The 22,454-nt window shown below is 42.5% G+C and overlaps 1 gene segment (V, D, J or C); it reads left to right on the forward strand.

The window, feature by feature from the left end:
• Nucleotides 1-8,703: 8,703 nt before the first annotated feature.
• The window catches only part of LOC119264363, an 84,775-nt gene continuing 71,024 nt past the window's right edge, over nt 8,704-22,454 (forward strand). The window contains 2 exon segments of the V gene segment in view: nt 8,704-8,759; nt 8,899-9,196. Coding sequence covers nt 8,711-8,759; nt 8,899-9,196 — 347 coding nt within the window.

The raw sequence follows: 22,454 nt of genomic DNA on the forward strand, positions 1-22,454 counted from the left end.
AACCCTGGCATTTGTCCCAATGATGACTGGCACTTGATCAGGTCCCTGAGGGTCAGGACAAACTAAGGCCAAGACAGTCATGGCTTCAGTACAATCTTCGGGAAATTCTAAGCTAACCCCCACATATACTTTATAGGGGTAACTAGTGTCACTTAATCCCCATATAGCAAGACTGGAGATAGGCTGAATAGGTACATGGGACAAATATTGCTGGTACCAGTTCTCGAATATGATACTTACTGTCGAGCCACTATCTAGTAAAGCTGTACATAACTGTCCTTCAATGACCACCCGACTTAAAGATGGTTTTCCCACTAGGCCATCGGGGACACTTGGGGCTCCACCATTGTACACAGCACTCTTTTTTACACTGCAATTCTCTGTTTGTCGGAAAGCACTTGCGATAGGATCCCTATTTTCATCTTTTTTCTTTCTCAAAGACCGGATCAGCCTAGTTATAACCCTTGCAGAGTCCTCAGGCTCTTTACAATGAGTAGCCACATGTCCATCCTTTCCACACCGAAAGCAGAAGAAATCATCCTCCTTGCTTGGTGCTTGGGATCCCTTCTGACTGAAAGCTGAGGTCGAGTTGAATATTTTCCCTTTGTCCAACTTTGCACCCTGGAAGGCTGGGCATCGACATGCTTTACTGCCATGGCACACATCTGATGCTGTAAGTCAGAAACTTGGTGTTGTAAAGTTCGGACAACTCTATCAGTACTCATTTCCGTTTCCCTTGTATTCACCTTGTCCTTGGTTTCGGTGTGGTCTGTAGGAGCTATAACACTTTTAGCAGTTAGTGCAGACACTTTACGCTTTAGCTCATCTACTTCTGTTCTGAGCTTAACGTTTTCTGCTGAACTTACTTCAGCTTCACCAGTGGTCCTAACGTGGTGAACAGTAGATTTGCTGCTACCAGAGCGTGGCTGACAACGGGCTAATTGCTGGTCCTCTTCTTCCCGTATTTCATTTAGCAACTGCAAGAACGAGGGAGGATATTTTGTTCTTTCTCTTAAATGCAACTGTAACAACATCAAATCTGACTCAATAGCACCACGCAAAAGCTGCTGTACTCTGGCACAGTCTTTAGACTGATGCTCTAAACTACCTTTCTGCACTGCTTTGGTTAAGTAGCGCTCCATCCTTCTCAAAAAGTCAGAAAGTCGTTCACCAGGTGCTTGTCGTAATGCCCGAAAGGCAAAATATAAGTCTTCTCCAGACTCCGACGTCCCAAAAGCAGTCTCCAAAGCTTCAATATAATCCTCAGGGGATGCATTAGGTTCATTGAACCTCACTGCCTGAGCTATCTCTCTTCAGACTCTCCACAATTCTTTTCCGCTTCTCACGGTCAGAGCAGTCACACTCGTCTATCATTAACCGAGCCTGTTCTAGCCAATAATCTAAGTTTTCCTCCCCAGCTGGGGTGGGTATTATCCCAGAAAATGCTCGTAAACGCCTGAAAGCATTGGCTTCGTTAGAAGGTCTCGCGGTTTTCACTAGCAACTCCCCCATGGCTTTAATGAGTTTCAGTTGGTGTAGCCTGTTGTGGCTCTGTGTTTTTCTGTTCTGACTGATCTTTGGATGAGTTGAAAGGACATGAATTAGGAGCACTCACTGGCTCTGTCTGAAGTTCCAGTTTGATGGACCACTTAGGGTCTAAAGCTCACCCCCCTTGGTAGAGGGGACATCCATTGGGATAGCATGGGTATTAACTTTCTCGCTACATTCACAGAGTGCTACTAGCCTTTGGGTTTTGGTGTCAAACATACGCCCTCGTACTCGCACTGGCCCCAAAGCTTTAATGGTGTGCAATGCTTCTTCTATATCGCACACTTCTGCATCCTCTGACACGTCATGGACCATAATGGCATGTTCCGGGTCTAAGCCCTCCCATTTACACCAGTTCCTGAGCAGGGACATACTCGTGTTTAAGTTTGTTTTTGCTACTGTATGGAGTCTGATAAAAACTATGCTCCTTAATACCAAAATATGCGTAAAGTTACTGGTACAGCCACAAAAGCACAGTACTGAAATATACAGTTAATTTACTCTGCCTAAATTATACTACCGGTATTTTGAATGTTTTAATCATTTATTTATTTTCTTTTTTCATTCCTGCAGCTGCCAATAAATTTCGGTTCTTTTAAGCGTAAGTCTCTTGTCACTGGATAATTTAACTGCAGCCTCATAGTAGCAGCACAGACCGGTTCCTATCTAATAGTCTGCTCTCCTCCGAGAGAGACCCACGTCTCTCCCTCTTCCTCTCGTTCGTCGCACTGCAGCCAATCAGAAGCTAGAAAACCCAACAGACATGTAGACTAACCAATAAAAAGTTACAGACTGACCTGAAGTAAAGCCTGCTCGTATTTTACATGGATCACGTACCCTGTTTAGAACAAAAACTATAGTAAAAAGTATTTTAACCGTTTTTCTTTTTTATTGTTTTATAAAACATGAACTATAAACTTTCCAACTGATATTTTAGATTTTTTAACATGCTTTTCAGATTCAGATTCAGATTCCTTTATTGATCCCAGGGGGAAATTGCAGTTGTTACAGTTGCAGCCATTCATGTAAAAATTAAACACTTTACTAATAATTTAAGACAATATATAGAATTTACAGTATGTATGTGCACCAGATTTAAGTACTCTACACACACAATTGTTGTTATTGCACATATGAACAGTTTTTGAATCACACACTGAGGGAGAAGTTATGGAGTTTGATGGCCACAGGTAAGAATGACTTCCTGTGGCGCTCTGTGGTGCATTTTGGTGCGATGAGTCTTGAGCTGAATGAGCTCTTGTGTCTCATCACCGTGTCGTAGAGTGGGTGGGAGCCATTGTTCATAATGGCCCACAGTTTAGACAGCGTCCTCCTCTCCGACACGGCCGTCAGCGAGTCCAGCTCCACACCCACAACATCACCGGCCTTGCGGATCAATTTGTTGAGTCTGTTGGCATCTGCCACCCTCAGCCTGCTTCCCCAGCATGCAACAGCATAGCATATTTTAGCCAGAAGATCAACTTTTTACAGTACAGTACTTAAATATTTTTATACCTAATGCTATTTTAAGTATAATATTAAATTATACTTAGGACTATACTCTGAAGTAAATATCTTGTAGATGTTCTGTTGATACATTAGTCACATCAAGTAGGTGTAGCATTCATTATATGGTACTTACTTTAAGCAACACCTAATCCCCACCCTGGCCCTAATCTCTATCCTCATCTTAAACCATCACCCTGGCCCTAATCTCTAACCAAATCTTAACCCTCACCCTGGCCCTAATATCTAACCTAATCTAACCCCTCACCTTGGCCCTAATCTCTAACCTAATCTTAAACCATCACCCTGGCCCTAATCTCTATCCTCATCTTAAACCATCACCCTGGCCCTAATCTCTAACCAAATCTTAACCCTCACCCTGGCCCTAATCTCTATCCTAATATTAACCCTCACCCTGGCCCTAATCTCTAACCTAATCTTAACCCTCACCTTGGCCCTAATCTCTATCCTCATCTTAACCATCGCCCTGGTCGTAATCTCTAACCCAATGTTAACCCTCACTCTGGTCCTAATCTCTATCCTCATTTTAACCATCGCCCTGGTCCTAATCTCTAACCCAATCTTAACCCTCACCTTGGCCCTAATCTCTATCCTCATCTTAACCATCACCCTGGCCCTAATCTCTAACCTAATCTTAAATAATCACCCTGGTCCTAATCTCTGTCCTAATATTAACCCTCAGCCTGGTCCTAATCACTAATCTAATATTAACCCTCACCCTGGCCCTAATCCGAGCCCTCACTTTGGCCTTAATCCTAACTCCAGCCTTCACCAAACCTTAATCCAGTGAAGCTGCAGGTACAGCATGGTGTCAGTCTATAACAGCTTGATGAAGATGTTGAGATGGTATGTTTATTAATGTGTTCAGTGAACTTTCAGGTTAAACATCTACAGATTTGAACTTGAACACTCCTAATAAAATTAATAATCTCAAATTAAACAAGGAATTAAATTAAATAAAGGAATTGGTAAGTAAATGTTGATGGTAAAAATATATCAGTAAAAAGTTCTAATACACTTCATTAAAACTGTATTATTAAGATCTGAAAATACTCAGGAGAGAAGAAATGCATCAATTTTTTACTTCAGTGCATGAAATTGAATAAATATAACTAATTACTGCTCATCTCTACTTTTCACTACACAACAACACAAATCTCCCACTGCTCCTGATCCTCAGTGTTCCCCAGGGTTCTGTTCTGGGCCCCTTTCCCTTCTAAATGTATACGCTTATATCAGTATTCACTCAGTTTTCATTCATAATGATACACAAATCTGTATCAGCCACCAAAGACCACTCTCCATCAGCCCCTCCCTCCCTCTCTGTCTTCATCTGTGATGTTAAGATTTGGATGAGCTGATTTCCTTAAATTCAACACAGAAAAGATCGATATATTAATACCTGCTGCTAATTATTTTGTCAAATCCCTCTGTGAAATAATTTGTGATACTGAGTTCAGATAAAACCCTCCCAAACTCTTCATGATCATGGTGTCATATTTGATTCCTCACTCACTTCTGAATCACATATTATCTCACTGATCCAGACTGTCTTCTACCACCTTCCTCATATCTCCAGACTCCGCCCCATGATTATCAGCAGTGCTGCAGAAATGTAGATTAGATCTTTATCAGTTCCACCTTCATTACTGTAATGACCTTCTTAGTGGACTCCCAGTTAAACTCCTCCCTAAATACCAGTCTGTTCAGAACTCAGCAGCTGGAGTCCTCACTCACACTAAGCACTCTGCCCTCATCACACCTGCTCTCCATAACCTGCACTGCTTATCTGCCCCTTTGTGTGGTCAATACAGGCTGCTGCTCATGACCTTCACACACATACATGGCCTTGACCTTCATACCTTACTCACCTCCTCCATCTCTACACGCCAGCTCGGACACTCAGGTCTTCTGGAGCTGGTCTGATTAGAGTGAATCAGACTGTCCTCAGTCAGTGGGAGAGAATTTAATGGAACAGCTCCAAACCTCTGGAACTCCCCTCTATCTCTGTCTTTAACACACAACTCAAACCCCCCTGTTCACTCAGTGCTTTACCTCCCTTTACATGTTCATTCAGATGGAGCTGATGCTTTTCTCCTGTATGTTAGAGCTCTTTCTGTTTGTTTCTGCACTCGTTCTGTTTCACTGTTACCTGCTTTGAGTTTAATAAAGGTGCTGTAGAAATAAAACAGGTTATTATTTGACTGACACACTGATGGTCATCAGCAGCACTAAAGGAAGTAGTGAAACCAGCCCCCCACAGCCCACCCAGCTGAACTCAAACAAGCAGTTTTAAGCAGTAAACAGTCAGACAGAGAGAGAGGGACAGAGAGAGAGAGAGAGAGAGAGAGAGAGAGAGAGAGAGAGAGCAGTGGGGTGGAACTCAGATCTGCATGAACAGGCCTGAGTCGTCCTCTTTCTCCCAGAATAGAGCAGCACTTTTACCAGATGTTCAGCTTCAATCAGCCAAACTCCCTCAAGATCAACACACAGCACTGCATTGAATCTCCAGCTGAACAGTAAAGAACTCAGATTGAACTCAAAAGAACTGGAAACTATGCAGCAGCACTAATGCGTTCTAGCACTGGAGAACATTCACTGGTTCCTCTTCCCACAGTGGAACAACTAGAACTTTCCTAACTCCTAATCTAATTACCATCAGATGAAGTGTCATAGAAACAGTTCAAACCTCTCATTAAAACCTGTGAATGTCTTCATCCAGGAGAATCTCACTGACCTCAGACCAGCTGGTCATCATGATCTGATTCACTGCTGGTTCTTTACCTTCAGCACAGTTCACTCTAGAACATATGAGTGGAGCGGATTCCTGAATAATCAGATTTACTAAAACCAACATTTCATTTATGAAGCAAAGACTAATTTTAATGTTTCATGGAGGAACCATGTTTGTTGTTTGAATTATTTTCTTTCAAAAACTGCTCTTATCAACATCAATAGCTCATGATGTACTATATTAGTAACAGCTATTATAAATATGAATACATAAACAATAATTGTATTAATACATATCCTATCATGGCCTTCAGTCGGCTGATCCTCTGTCCTTTTCTATCTCCATGCAATCTTCCTTTCCTCTTTACTCTATTAATTAATGCTATCCAGTAGAGATGCTCTCAAGTTACAGTTACTCTCTCTTTAAAGCTTCTGAAGCTCATGCCTCCTTGAAGACCTGGCTTGTACCCTCTTCTCACTCCTGTCCTTGTTCCACTCCTGAGCTCCAGGTCATGAGAGCAGTAGGCTGCCACCTTCAGCAGCTTTAGAAGAAACCTGGCCTTAATGTTCAGCTCATCGCATGCAGTGAAGAAGTTGGCAGATCTGACATCAATGTTTCCTGTTCACACCACATGTCTTCTACAATCAGCAGTGTTCATTTCAGGCCTCTGTCACTCTTTACCACAGTTAACAAACCCATTCACCCCCTGCATCTAATGTTTCTGGCTCTGCTGAGCTATCTGAGGAACTTCTACTGTTTCTTCAGAATAAAACTGCTTCTACAAATAACCTTTTCTGGAGTTTATCTGGGAGACCACAACATACCTGTTAAATCCTTCCAGTGCCACACCAACAAATGTCTTCCAGTTATCTCTACTCCCATTTCTCACCTGAGTAATCTTGTATGTCTGGAATTGTCCTGTTCCAACTAAAACCTGCTGCAGTTGTGCTGGTCATGAAGAAATCTGGTTTAGATTCAACTGGTTTAAATAATTTCAGACGAAATTCGAATCTCCCTTTCGCTGCTAAACTACTGGAAAATGTCTCTTATGTTGCTCAAGGGGTTCCCCAGGGTTCTGTGCTTGGCCCTCTCCTCTTTATAATTTACAGATTTTCACAGGGCCATATAATTCATCAGCATGGACTCAGTTTTCTTTGTTATGTGAATGAGAAACAGATATAAATCAGCTTCAACTCCTCTAATCTCTTGCCCCCTCCCTCTCTAACTGTGTGTTTATGAGTATCTCTACACGCCAGCTCGTACACTCAGGTCTTCTGGTACTGCTTTCTTCACCCCAGTTCAGATCGTCCTCAGACAGTGGTTCATTGTAACAGCTCCAGAACTTTGAAACTCACTTCCTCAAAGTCTCCATGATCTCACATTTGTCTCGACCTTTATGACACAAATCAAAACCTTCCACCTTGTGGGGAAGGAGCTATAAAAATGAGGCTTATTACTATTAAAAACACAATTTCATTAAAACAAATAGTGCCTGGTTGGGTGGACAACAGTGTGATGCATCAGTGTTTTCAGGTTAATGAAAGTGGCTGATAGAGTCAAGAGTTCTTTAGAGTCTCTGAATCAGAAACATTACATTTATACAAAACTGAATAAAGATTTGATTTTATTGGGACAGAGTTGATCTGTTATCCATGTAACGACTTGTTCAGGTTTTTATTTTTATATTTGTTTTTTTGTGAGTTTGTATTGGTTCATTTATTGATTTTCTAATAAAGAAAACTCCTCTGGACTATAAACTTGTTTCTTATGACTGCTAGAACAATAAATAACTGTGTCTCATTATTAATCTTTTTACAATATAGCCTCAAACATCATGGAAAAAGTGGAAACACTGCAGTTAATCACATCTACAAGCTTTATTTTTAGAGGAGAAATAAACAAATTAATTCCAGTAAATTAAAGATCAAAGAGCTGTTTACATGTTTATTGTTGCTGTTTCAGGAAAATTAAAATAACACAAACAATGAAAGACTGTAGATATTAATACTGAAGATCTTTATTGTGATAGTGAAGTGATGAGATGAAGATCAGAGCATTAAGCAGAGCCATGTTTGAGCTCACTGAAGATCAAGAGGAGCTCTAGCGGCTCCAACACACGCATGGACGCTCACTGCCCAGTGCATTGCTCTCTCCTCAGGGTTTGGCTGACAGGAGGCTGGGAGTCCTTGGTGGCCTCACAGGTCACTGTCTTCTTTAGCCACTGGTCCTCAGGGTGCTGCTCCAGCTGTAGAGACCGTCGTCCTTCTGAAGAAGGCTCTGGCTAACCCCCGAGCTCCAGCTGCTCCCGTCCACCTTGCTGTTCTCTTCAGCCTCGACACGCACTATTTCTGACCTATAATACAATATTAATGGGTTCTACAATCATCTAATAATGGAATAAACTACACACTGTAGATCTGCACACGTTCTGCCTTTTATTCCCAACAAGGATTATTTTATAAGCAGTGAAATATCTAAACTGAGGACTCGCTTGGTCCTTTAGAATTTACACAACAGACAAACTGAACTTCCTAAACACTAAATATACAGTTTTAAATTGGTAGAAAATGTTCTAGATAAAAGTTCTTCTAAAAGTAATAGATGAAAAGGTTCTTACTGTTTTCAGTGTTTCCTCCACCAAAAAGTCCTCCAGCCCTGATCCAGACAGACTGGGTGGCAGTCGTAGCTGCAGAAACCCTCAAATGAAAGGCAGAGACAGTTAGAACTGCACAATAAGAGAGCGCCCTCTGCTGGACATTAAAGGGAATATTTGACTTCTAATAGAGGCTCCACTTTGCATGATCAGCCCATGCTTCAGTGCTCTGCTAGTGTTTATAGTCCTGTGAGTTTAACACTTCATGACTGAGAGCAGCTGCCCCACAAACTTCACCCACAGCAACCATGACTTTGGTCTCCATCTTCATCTGGACGCTCACCCTCTGGACTCAAGGTAAAAATATCAGGGGTTATATTTCAGTTCTGAGGAGCCGCATTAACTCATTTATTTTTTTGATCATAGCTGAATTAAAAGTAAAAGAAGATGTTCTGAAATGTTGACTTGTTTTTCTCTGTATTTTTTTTTTCTTTAGGGTCATTTGGAGACATAATTATGACTCAGACTCCAGCATCTCAGACTGTTTCACCAGGAGACTCTGTTACTCTCAGCTGCAGAGCCAGTCAGAGCATTTACAGCAATCTGGCCTGGTATCTGCAGAAACCTGGAGAAGCTCCTAAACTCCTGATCTATGGTGCTACTAGCCGTCAGTCTGGTGTTCCAGATCGTTTCAGTGGGAGTGGATCTGGATCTGATTATTCTCTAAAGATCAGTGGAGTTCAGTCTGAAGATGCAGGAGATTATTACTGTCAGCAGTATCAGAGCTACCCGCTCACACAGTGTTAGAGCGCAATACAAAAACCTCCCTCAGCTGTAGAGGAACTGCTCTGACTCAGAAACTCTCACTGATCTGAGAACAGCTGCTAAAGCTGCACTCAGCTGAACTCATCAACTCCCAAACACTACAGTAGTGAGCACTGTTCTCTCTTTGGGGGGTTCCACTCACTGTGGAACAGGATCTTAAGCAGGAGATGGAACATCTCACAAAACATACTCACCATATCTTTTCTGAAGCTTGCCTTCAAATATCTACAAACTCATGGATATTATTAGTTCTACTTCAAAGTAGTGAAGAGACAAAAATCTCCCACAGATTGTGTCTGATGTTAAAGTATCATCTCACCTTAATAGTAATAATAATAATAATAATAATAAAAATAATAATAAGTTCAATATTATATTTAAATTTTTTTTATTTAGCAGACTCCCTTTCATTACAGTAGAGGTCAATGCAATTCAAAGTACCCAGATAGTCTCTAAAGTCTATAACCTAAAAATCAAGTCCTATCAAAGCTTGATCTTGTTAAATAAGGACATATTTTAAAGTTTTTTAATTTTTAATAAGTAAACAATAAATTCAACAGTGGTCTGAGGAATTTAGTGAAGCACTAAGTCTTCAGCCCACAGAAGAAGGGGCTCAGAGAAAGTGTAACCACTGAGAGACGTGGATGGTGAAGCGTTAAGAAATGACCTCATGCCTTTCTTGGATCTCAGGGAAGGGCAGGGCAGGGATCAGGAGATCTGAAGTTAGCGTGTGAGTGTGTCATTATGAATTCAGGTGCAGAGGACATGTGAAGCCGGGAATTCGTGAACTTGATCAGTTGAAGCATTCTGCATCCTCTGTAGAAGAGAAAAGGTGCAGGAAAGAAAGTCAGCAAGCTGAAAATTTCAGTAATCAAGTCTGGAAATGACTAAGACGTAAATGAAGTCCTCTTTTCTGGAATGAAACCTTTTCATCTCATTTTAGCTGCTCAGTTTCATCAGGACTCCCTGACAGAAGAGACAGTGTATCTCAGTAGGGCCTTCCTGGTTAAATAAATAATAAATAAATAAAATAAAATAAAAAATTCTGGTTCATGTCGTAGAAATCCTCAGGATCTGATAACAGATGTCATGTGATCAGAGCTGGTTATGAAGAATCAGTCCAAGGTGATGATTAGATGAAGTACAGCTGGGTTTCTACATAGCAATGATAATGAAATGAGATCAGCACTAATTATGTTTACATACACAACAGTGGGTTCAGCATTAGACTAAGATATGATCGTTAGAACAGTGTGGTTTGATGATCATGGACTGACTGTGGTCTTAGTCGATCTGTACTTAGCAACAATAAAACATGAATCCAGGCTGATAATCACAGGACTATGACAGCTTTATGACACCAAAACAAATGAGTGACCAAAGGAGAAAAAGCCCACAGTCTTGTGTAGAGAAAGAGTCTTTAATGTTATAGATTCAATGTTACAGACCGGTAGGATAAATACAGTAGCTGGTGGTTCACAGTACCAAAGACAGATTGGAGAAAGATGAGAACTGAGTGAAGATAATTAACAGCAGCTGTTTGTTCTTCAGTTTGGATGTTTTCAAGGAAAATTTGATGAACTGTAAAACAAAGTTTAAAAGGGTTTGCAGAAGCACCAAAATGAAGAAGTGAAACCAGCCCCCCACAGCCCACCCAGCTGAACTCAAACAAGCAGTTTAAGCAGTAAACAGTCAGAGAGAGAGAGAGAGAGAGAGCGAGAGAGAGAGAGAGAGTGAGAGAGAGAGAGAGAGAGAGAGAGAGAGCAGTGGGGTGGAACTCAGATCTGCATGAACAGGCCTGAGTCGTCCTCTTTCTCCCAGAATAGAGCAGCACTTTCACCAGATGTTCAGCTTCATTCAGCCAAACTCCCTCAAGATCAACACACAGCACTGCACTGAATCTCCAGCTGAACTCCCTCTCTAACAACACTGACCATCACCATTCATCACAGTGAAGAACTGAGACTGAACTCAAAAGAACTGGAAACTATGCAGCAGCACTAATGCGTTCTAGCACTGGAGAACATTCACTGGTTCCTCTTTCCACAGTGGAACAACTAGAACTTTCCTATCTCCTAATCTAACTACCATCAGATGAAGTGTCATAAAAACAGTTCAAACCTCTCATTAAAACCTGTGAATGTCTTCATCCAGGAGAACCTCACTGACCTCAGACCAGCTGGTCATCATGGTCTGCAGCTGATAATGAGGGGATTAAATGAATCTCCTGTTTAAATAGAATAAAAGTCTCTTTTCACAGTGAGTTTGGTTCCTCCACTGAAAGAGAACCACAGTGCTACATTTCAGTGAAGTCATTGTACATAAACCTCCATCACTCCTCACTGTTCACCCTGAGCTCTTCTACACTCATCAACTATTGATGAGCTTTAGAAATGAACGTCTAGCACTGAATGAACAGAACTGAGCTGATACTTTTTAATCAGATCTAAATAATCAGACGTGTTTATTATGGAGGTGTTTGGTGAGTCCATTTCCATAGAGGCTCCACTTTGCATGATCAGCCCACGCTTCAGTGCTCTGCTAGTGTTTATAGTCCTGTGAGTTTAACACTTCATGACTGAGAGCTGCTGCCCCACAAACTTCACCCACAGCAACCATGACTTTGGTCTCCGTCTTCATCTGGACGCTCACCCTCTGGACTCAAGGTAACCATTTATATAAGTGTGTGGGGACAGAGGACTAACGCATGTAATTAAAGTTCTATTTTCACAGTCAGTGAACCATTAAATATGTGTGAGTTTACATTGACTATATATTCATTCATATGTTCATCCATAATTTATTACAGGATCCAGTGGTCAGGTGACTGTAACTCAGACTCCTACAGTGAAAACTGTTTCTCCAGGAGAATCAGTTACCATCAGCTGTAGAACCAGCCCTGCAGTAGGAACTTGTTCAGGTAGTCCTTGTTTAGCCTGGTATCAGCAGAAACCTGGAGAAGCTCCTAAACTCCTGATCTATGCTGCTACCAGTAGACAGTCAGGAATTCCAGCTCGTTTCAGTGGCAGTGGATCTGGATCTGACTTCTCTCTGACCATCAGTAATGTCCAGACTGAAGATGCAGGAGATTATTACTGTCAGAGTTATCATTATATCAGTGGCTACGTGTTCCCACAGTGTTTAGCAGCTGTACAAAAACCCCCCTCAGTCCAGCTGCACAGAGACTGCACTGCTGCAGCTGGACTCTACTGCAGGTGCTGAGGGGGAGGATGGACACACACAATAACACACTCTGTGGAAATCAGGACTTTAGATGGAGTTTGTTCTTCTGTTCATTAGACTGGAAATGCTTTGTGATTTTAGGGGTTTATTTCCTGATCTCCACAGGTCTGGAACTAGCTGTAGAGTTCAGCTCCAGTCTCATTTATTCTAAAGTTTATTATAAGGATCTGGACAGATTATGAAATGGATGTTTCTCTCAGTCCTGAGAAAGAGGGAGTCCCTGAAGAAGTCCTTCAACAAACTCAGACTCCTCAGCTTTTAGTAGGAGATCATATTCAGAGGTGAGTAGACTGTAATAACAATTATCACTTCAGCCTAAAAATACACTGCTCAAAAAAATAAAGGGAACACGCAAATAACTCATCCTAGATCTGAATGAATGAAATATTCTCATTGAAGACTTTGTTCTGTAAAAAGTTGAATGTGCTGACAAGAAAATCACACAAAAATCATCAATGGAAATCAAACTTATTAACCAATGGAGGCCTGGATTTGGAGTCACACACAAAATTAAAGTGGAAAAACACACGACAGGCTGATCCAACTTTGATGTGATGTCCTTAAAACAAGTCAAAATGAGGCTCAGTGTTGTGTGTGGCCTCCACTTGCCTGTATGACCTCCCAACAACGCCTGGGCAGCTCCTGATGAGGTGGCGGATGGTCTCCTGAGGGATCTCCTCCCAGACCTGGACTAAAGCATCCGCCAACTCCTGGACAGTCTGTGGTGCAACGTGGCGTTGGTGGATGGAGCGAGACATGATGTCCCAGATGTGCTCGGGTTCAGGTCTGGGGAACGGGCGGGCCGGTCCATAGCTTCAATGCCTTCATCTTGCAGGAACTGCTGACACACTCCAGCCACATGAGATCTAACATTGTCCTGCATTAGGAGGAGCCCAGGGCCAACCACACCAGCATATGGTCTCTCAAGGGGTCCGAGGATCTCATCTCGGTACCTAATGGCAGTCAGGCTACCTCTGGCGAGCACATGGAGGGCTGTGCGGCCCTCCAAAGAAATGCCACCCCACACCATTACTGACCCACTGCCAAACCGGTCATGCTGAAGGATGTTGCAGGCAGCAGATCGCTCTCCACGGCATCTCCAGACTCTGTCACGTCTGTCACATGTGCTCAGTGTGAACCTGCTTTCATCTGTGAAGATCACAGGGCGCCAGCGGTGAATTTGCCAATCCTGGTGTTCTCTGGCAAATGCCAAACATCCTGCACGGTGTTGGGCTGTGAGCACAACCCCCATCTGTGGACCCCCCATCTCATACCATCCTCATGGAGTTGGTTTCTAAACATTTGTGCAGACACATGCACATTTGTGGCCTGCTGGAGGTCATTCTGCAGGGCTCTGGCAGCTCCTCCTGTTCCTCCTTGCACAAAGGCGGAGGTAGCGGTCCTGCTGCTGGGTTGTTGTCCTCCTACGGTCTCCTCCTCGTCTCCTGGTGTACTGGCCTGTCTCCTGGTGGCGCCTCCAGCCTCTGGACACTACGCTGACAGACACAGCAAACCTTCTTGCCACAGCTCGCATTGATGTGCCATCCTGGATGAGCTGCACTACCTGAGCCACTTGTGTGGGTTGTAGAGTCCGTCTCCTGCTACCACGAGTGTGAAAGACCACCAACATTCAAAAGTGACCAAAACATCAGCCAGAAAGCAGAAAGGTCCTGAGAAGTGGTCTGTGGTCCCACCTGCAGAACCACTCCTTTATTGAGTGAGTCTTGCTAATCGCCAGTAATTTCCACCTGTTGTCTGTTCCATTTGCACAACAGCTGTGAAACTGATTGTCAGTGTTGCTTCCTAAGTGGACAGTTTGATTTCACAGAAGTTTGATTTACTTGGAGTTATATTGTGTTGTTTAAGTGTTCCCTTTATTTTTTTGAGCAGTGTAATTAAATGCCTTAAATGTTTTCATTAATCTAAATTAAGGACTTCAAATGAAAATGTAGTTTAATTTTTGTTTTCAAGTTCAGTTCAGCTGTTTTTTTGTCACATGAAATTCAGGCTCTTCAATAATATTCAGATTTAGCCATTAAGTTCAGATCTTTACTGATGTTTCTGTAAAACTGAAACACAGACAGTAAAAACATGTAAACTATGTCTGTTATAAGCTTTGAAGATCAGGGTTTAATTTAATTAGAGCTGTTATAAAATCTTCTTGTGCAGCTCCGTTAGCTTAGCGCTAACATTACATTACAAACCCCTTAGAGGTGCTAATCTCACAACCTAGACTTTTTCATGTGATTTAATCCAAATTAATCCCGTCCACTCAACATTTAACATCTACAGCAGATCAATGTTCCTGTTATTTATTTATTTATGATGGAGTTTTGACATTAATGACCTGAACTGGAGGTCCAGCTCTGAAACTCACAGTTCAGGACTGAGGTCTATAGAGAAACTCAGAGCTTGAGTAGATTTTAGATCTGATACTTTTTTACTCCAGTTGTACTTTTACTGCTACTTCAGTCATGATTTGACTGAAGTATCAACACTTTCACTGGAGTCTGATTTGAAGCTGCTCTTTCTCTCTCAACACCTTTCACACTACACGACTTACACTGTTGTTCTGTGTTCCTACAGTGCAGAACTTCCCAAGAGTCTAACTGGATCTGATGGACACAGTGGTCAGCAGCAGTTGGTGTGCTGTTAGACAGAGTGACCCACCATGCAGTCTGACAGGCAGACTGACCAGCAGGGGGAGCCACAGCCCACCTCAGCCCCTCCCAGCAGCCTCCTGGAGCTCCACCCTCCCACACTGATTAATAAAACTCCCACTACTGATCCTGGAGTGTGGAGCTGGGAGGTGTGCAGGAACGCTGCTGTGGGTTTTCTCACTGGCCATGTTCCTGCTGCACCATTACTCTCTGTTGTTACGACCCCATAGTTAAGCCTAGGGGAAAAGGGGCCAGTAACATATGGTTTTGATGGGATGTTTGTAACACGAACCGGGAAGGACCAAGACACAACACGTTCAGCGTCTTACGTGCTGTTTATTTCACACTGCACCGGGGACAAGTGAGTGAAATCCTCCCCTCAAACCAACAGCCACCAATATTTACAATATTTACAATATTTATAGTTGAAAATAAACACTAAATGGACTTCTGGACCCGGACGGCGCCAAAGGAAAGAAATAATCAAAACCAACGAAAAATAAAGCTACCCTAGTTCGTTACCTAGTGAAAAACAAAACACTGACTGCACTAGTCTCCCCAACACAAAACCGAAATACACGGGTTGGCGCCCGCCCCTTACCTAGGGTGTCTATACATAGGGCCGCTACGTGACGTAATATGTATGAGCGCGCCCATCTACCCTGTCCAGAACCCCAAGAAAACACAGCAGCAGCAGCGAGAGAGAGAGAGAGAGAGAGAGAGAGAGAGAGAGAGAGAGAGAGAGAGAGACAGAGAGAGAGAGAGAGAGAGAGAGAGAGAGAGAGAGACAGAGAGAGAGAGAGAGAGAGAGAGAGACAGAGAGAGAGACAGAGAGAGAGACAGAGAGAGAGAGAGACAGAGAGAGAGAGACAGAGACAGAGACAGAGACAGAGAGAGAGAGAGAGAGAGACAGAGAGAGAGAGAGACAGAGAGAGAGAGAGAGACATAGAGACATAGAGAGAGAGAGAGAGAGAGAGAGAGAGAGAGAGAGAGAGAGAGAGAGAGTTATAATACAAAAAAAACAGACTTTCAGTGCCAGGAACTTAAGCTTGCAATAGGCCACATCAATAACCCGACACACAACACAGTTCTGTGAAAACAGCGGAGCAGCAATGGAAAACACGGAACCAGCTTAGACTCCAGGGGTAACGCCAACTTCCTCGAGCTTCGCCGGTCTTCTTTTAAATTCCAAGTCCCTCCTCCAGGTCCTGAATTCTGGATGATGATTGGCCGCAGTGCGGGACGGGTCCTCTGACGATGATTGACACTGCAGCCAACCTGTAGAGATAGAGAACAAACGAGGGAGGGGACATACCAGCGAGCAAGCACGACAGGGAGAGAGACTAGAAAAGAGAAAGAAAATAACACCAGCCAGAAAAGCCCCCCCTTTTCAGGCCCAACACGTAACATCTGTACACTGTGATAAAGAGCCCAGGAGAATCAGCTGGAGCTTCATTCCCCACTGCACTTATTACACTGTTTATACTCCCATTACTTCCCTCAGAAGAACCTCACTACATGGTCTTCTACAGGACCATCACATCATGATCCATTTCAGACTCCATAGGTCTGTTAATCAGAAACATTAGACTCTGAACTGAGTCTCTTTTACACCAGCTTAGGATACTAAACCACACAGCACTGTGACTCTGATACACTGACAGTTAGATCAGGATAGCTGACTCACATCCTGGAGGCAGAGGCACTAAAGGAAGAAGTGAAACCAGCCCCCCCACATCCCACCCAGCTGAACACAAACAAGCAGTTTTAAGCAGTAAACAGTCAGACAGAGAGAGACAGAGAGAGAGAGAGAGAGACAGAGAGAGATAGAGAGAGAGAGACAGACACAGAGAGAGAGAGAGAGAGAGAGAGAGAGACAGAGAGAGAGAGAGAGACAGAGTTAGGGAAAGAGAGAGAGAGAGAGAGAGAGAGAGAGAGAGAGAGAGAGAAGGACAGAGAGAGAGATAGAGAGAGAGGGAGAGAGACACAGAGAGAGAGAGAGTGAGAGAGAGAGAGAGAGAGAGAGAGAGAGAGAGAGAGAGAGACAGAGAGACAGAGAGAGAGAGAGAGACAGAGTTAGGGAAAGAGAGAGAGAGAGAGAGAGAGAGAGAGAGAGAGAGAGAGAAGGACAGAGAGAGAGATAGAGAGAGAGGGAGAGAGACACAGAGAGAGAGAGAGTGAGAGTGAGAGAGAGAGAGAGAGAGAGAGACAGAGAGAGAGAGAGAGAGAGAGAGAGAGAGAGCAGTGGGGTGGAACTCAGATCTGCATGAACAGGCCTGAGTCGTCCTCTTTCACCAGATGTTCAGCTTAATTCAGCCAAACTCCCTCAAGATCAACTCACAGCACTAGTGTCCACTGATAAAAGTCCTTATAAGAAAATCTGTCCACTCTTGACAAATTTCCGGTCATAAAAGACCAGCATCCTGTCTCTTTGAATGAGAAGAGATCAGTTACTGTTTTAATTACATTCATTTTACCAGACAATTCGTTTGAGATAAACCTTCTAAAAAGCATCTGCCCAAATATTGCAGAAGGATTTTCCTGCTCGCTCTGGATCAGAGCTTTTCACTGAAGGGCAGGACTTTCTCCACACATAGACTCCACGTTGAGCATTAGGAACTTTCCCATTCACTTTCCAACCAGTGTCTCCTACTTTATAATGTCTGACTTGCATGAGGGGAGCAGTCCTGTAGATCTACATCTGTTCTCCTGTTAGTTCTGTGAACCTGACTGTGCTATAATCTAGAACCAACCACATCATTTAGATTTAGCACAGTCAGCACCAAAACACCCTGCAGTAATCTGCTGTCTTTACTGACTGATCCTCCTAAAGTTAATCTACCTAACATTAGCAAACTCAGGTAACAATGATTTCATTATTTATACAGAGTCCCTCAAATCTACGTTCACCAGCTCTGCTGCTGGAGATCCACCTTCCTGCAGAACTCAGCTCCAGCCCAAATCCAGCTCACCTGATCTGACTAATTAAATGGACATGTTGAATTAAATGACTGTGTGGAGGTGAACTCTCCAGGAAGGTCTCTCTCCAAGAACAGGACTGGTGACCACTTTTTTCCTCCACATCTGGATCTTGTTACCATCTAGAGCTGAAATAGCTGCAGCTGTGTGTGTCTGGGTGGATTATGTACTAGATATACATGCAGAACAAGTCCATACATTACATTTACATACTGTACGGTTCCTGCCCTGCTGTGCTCTTCACTCTGACTGCGTCCAGAAACTTATGCTACTGCTCCTGTCCTCCCCTCTCTTTCTCCTGCTCCTCTCCTACCTTGGAAGAATGCAGGGGAATAGAGGAGGGGAGAGGGGCAGGAGGAGTAGAGAGAACCAGCAGAACCTGGGGAAGCGGAACAGCTGAGTCCTTTAAACGTCATTAATAGACAGAATAGATTCACAGAAAGCTGGAGTTGGAGTTGGCCTGTGAAAGCCCAGTGTAACAGCATGAAGCCTCTGATGTTCACTGACAATCAGAACAGCTTTCATTATGAAGTGTAGAAGTGGAATTTATATCAAAACAGAATATTTATATCAGGTTTATTAAATATGCATTAAAAGAGTTTCTCCTGAACCTGCGACTCTCAGAAGAGTCCAGACACATTATTCTCCAATACAGCGTTTAAAAGGAGTAAAGTACAGAGCTATTAGAGCTCAACAGTGGTGGACAGTAACTGAGTATCTGAGTAACTGAGTAACTGAGTATCTGAGTAACTGTAATTAGTTTCTGTACTTTAGTATTTTTGGTGTATCTGTACTGAAGTTTCTCCGTTCTGGGCGACTTTTTCCTTTCACTCCACTACATTTCAGAGTCTAATATCCGACTTTTTCCTCCTACATTTTGAGAAATCTGTCGTTCCTTTTGGTTTCTGTGTCTATAAAAACGTCACATGTCAAAACGAAAGAAGCGCAAAGCCAGAGCACCAATCAGGGCCCAGCGGTCACTTTGTTTAGAGCTGGTTTTGACCTGTTGGTCATACCGACCCAGTGCAGCACGCGGTTCAACGTCAGCGCAGCAGCGTAAAACTTTGGGAGAGTCTGTTCAACATAAATGATGAACTAACCTAACTTTGTGTAAATAGAGCTCAATATAGAAATATGTCCACATATGCAGTCGAGACTGACGCGGCTTTTTTCTGAATTTCTACAAACACCATTTCATTTTATAGTAAATGAGTTTGGGCTGGTTTATGTTTATGAACAGACGCCTACAGATCAACATAGTAAAGGAGCTCATCTGTGATCCTGAGTTTAAAGCCAGTTTTTATTCAACTTAAACTTGGAACTAAGTTGTAAATAAATCTGAAACTGAAACTTTGCTTGTGTGTAAAAAGTGATTTCAGAGCCACTCGGTTCTCCCTGATGGAAACTGTTTACCTTCAGTGTTTTGTGCTTCTGATCATTTTAATAGACGTCAGCATCACTAATTAATGACGTTCTACTAAAAGACTGGTTTACCAAGAGAGACGCTGGAGGACTTTCACCTGAAATGAGTTCATGAAGCCAGTCTGGTTATAAAAATGATAACAGGACATCAGAGCCAGAATTACTCTTTTAGTACTTTTACTTTATACTTAAGTACATTTGAAGGGAAATACTTTAGTACTTTTACTCAAGTGGAGGTCTAAAGGGAGGAGCTTCTACTTTTACTGGAGGAATATTTTACCTTGCGGGTCTCGACTTTAACTCCAGTACACAGGGAAGCGTCTGTGTAACTGAGCAGCTGAACTAATCAGTTTAATGAAGATTAATGACTCAGTTTTCTGATGTACCTTCAGTGTCAATCAACAAGCCTCCTGTGAAACGGTGTATCAGTGTGTTCAGGTCAATGAAAGTGGCTGTTAGATTCTGGAGATTTTAGAGTCTCTGAATCAGAAACATGACATTTATGAATAATATGAATAACATGAATAAAGACTTACTGATATTACAGTTACAGTACGATGACCAGACAGGGAAAAATACATTTATTAGTTTATTTCGGGGGGGTAATTTATTCATTTATTTAATGGAAGTTTGTCAGTGTGTTTATTTATTAATGGACAGATTTACAGACTGTTATATTTCTCATGTCAGTAAAAAATTATTAATAAGTTTCCCCCCAAGAAAACTTCCAAAAATCATGACATAAAAGACTAAACACTGTTTCAAAAGCTTTATTAATTAACAGAGAAATGAACAAAAAAAGAAAAGTGTACATGTTTATTGTTGCTGGTTGAGGAAAAATAACACAATAAACAATGAAAGACTGTAGATATTTATACTGAAACTCTTTATTGTGATGATGAAGTGATGAGATGAAGATCAGAGCATTAAGCAGAGCCATGTTTGAGCTCACTGAAGATCAAGATGAGGTCTAGCAGCTCCAACACACGCGTGGACGCTCACTGCCCAGTGCATTGCTCTCTCCTCAGGGTTTGGCTAACAGGACGCTGGGAGTCCTTGGTGGCCTCACAGGTCACTGTCTTCTTTAGCCACTGGTCCTCCTGGAGGGTCAGGGTGCTGCTCCAGCTGTAGAGGCCGTCGTCCTTCTGCAGAAGCCCGGGGCTCTGGCTAACCCCCGAGCTCCAGCTGCTCCCGTCTACCTTCCAGCTCAGCCTCCAGTCTGAGGGGAAGCCCTTGTTGGCCAAACACACGAGTGTGGCCTTCCCCTGCTGCAGCTCCACGCTGGAGGGGGGCAGGACCGTGAGGGTGGGCGCGGCCACACCTAGGACACACACACAGTTTCATTTCCCTTATTTCTAACAGAGCACAACTGAGTTCAGTGATGCATTAAAAACCAAACTCTAATTACAACCTTAAACTCAACCGTTTCACACACAAACCCATATTTCCAATCACATTCATAGCTGCACTTCATTTCCATTTACATTAGAAAATATTACTGAATTTCACTCAGTAAAACTCGGACATTCTGCACATTCTGCGATGGGAAATTTGAAATGGAACATGATTTTATTTCCTCCAAAACAATAAATAATCCCTAAATAAATGGAGCTGCAGTCTCCATGTACTATGGCTTCAAAGCTTCAGAGCAGAAAACGCTGCTTATAATAACCTCCACATTGTGGCTTCCAGATGGAGACAGAACTGCTGTAATGGAGCCCAACACTGACACTACAATCCAGCTCTACATCTGATCTTTTTAAAGAAATGTCATTACTGAACACTTCACAGGAAACCTTTAGGAAATATTAGTGTTTTAAAGAAAAGAAATCCAGTTCAGAAACAGGAGCTCGTGGTAAAGCCTAAAGCTCCACGCTCGCCACACTTCAGCCAAGTTCTAATGAAATACATTCAAATTTGGATCAGAACTGATTTAGAAGAACATCAAGTACGTCTGTACTGTTGATCCATAATCATTTTAATAAAAGATTCCTTTTGAATAAGGAGGAAAAGTGGACTTACTTCCAACTGACAGTTTGGTTCCTCCACCAAAAGTCCACCACAGTGATACAAACTGGTTTACTGGCTGTACAAAAACCTCCTGCTCTAAACACGCCGCTCTCTTCAGCCTCTACACGCACTATTTCTGACCTATAATACAATATTAATGGGTTCTCCAATCATCTAATAATGGAATAAACTACACACTGTAGATCTGCACACGTTCTGCCTTTTATTCCCAACAAGGATTATTTTATAAGCAGTGAAATATCTAAACTGAGGACTCGCTTGGTCCTTTAGAATTTACACAGCAGACAAACTGAACTTCCTAAACACTAAATATACAGTTTTAAATCGGTAGAAAATGTTCTAGATAAAAGTTCTTCTAAAAGTAATAGATGAAAAGGTTCTTACTGTTTTCAGTGTTTCCTCCACCAGAAAGTCCTCCAGCCCTGATCCAGACAGACTGGGTGGCAGTCGTAGCTGCAGAGACCCTCAAATGAATGGCAGAGACAGTTAGAACTGCACAATAAGAGAGCGCCCTCTGCTGGACATTAAAGGGAATATTTCACTTCTAATCTCTCTAGAATTAGACAAGCCTGGCTGAGCTGAAGTAGCTGCCAGCAATTGTCTCCACTACTGACCTCCACAAACCTCTGATACCCCTTTATTTTTCCTGTCCACTTAATGCCTTAAGGATCATCTGGGGGAGTGAAATGTCGTATAACGCTCAAATCATTCTGTCTTCTTTCAGAAAACTCTGTTGGGAATCAGAAGAGATTTCATTTCCCCACATCTCTATAAAAAGCAGCACTTTAAACATCAGATTCCACCCTGAGCAGAAACATCTGATCAGACAAGATCAGATAAATATGATCATCTTTACTCAGTGTTGTTAGAAAGATGATTTCCATAGAGGCTC

Source organism: Pygocentrus nattereri, chromosome 11 (genome assembly GCF_015220715.1).
Source record: "Pygocentrus nattereri isolate fPygNat1 chromosome 11, fPygNat1.pri, whole genome shotgun sequence".
NCBI lineage: Eukaryota > Metazoa > Chordata > Actinopteri > Characiformes > Serrasalmidae > Pygocentrus > Pygocentrus nattereri.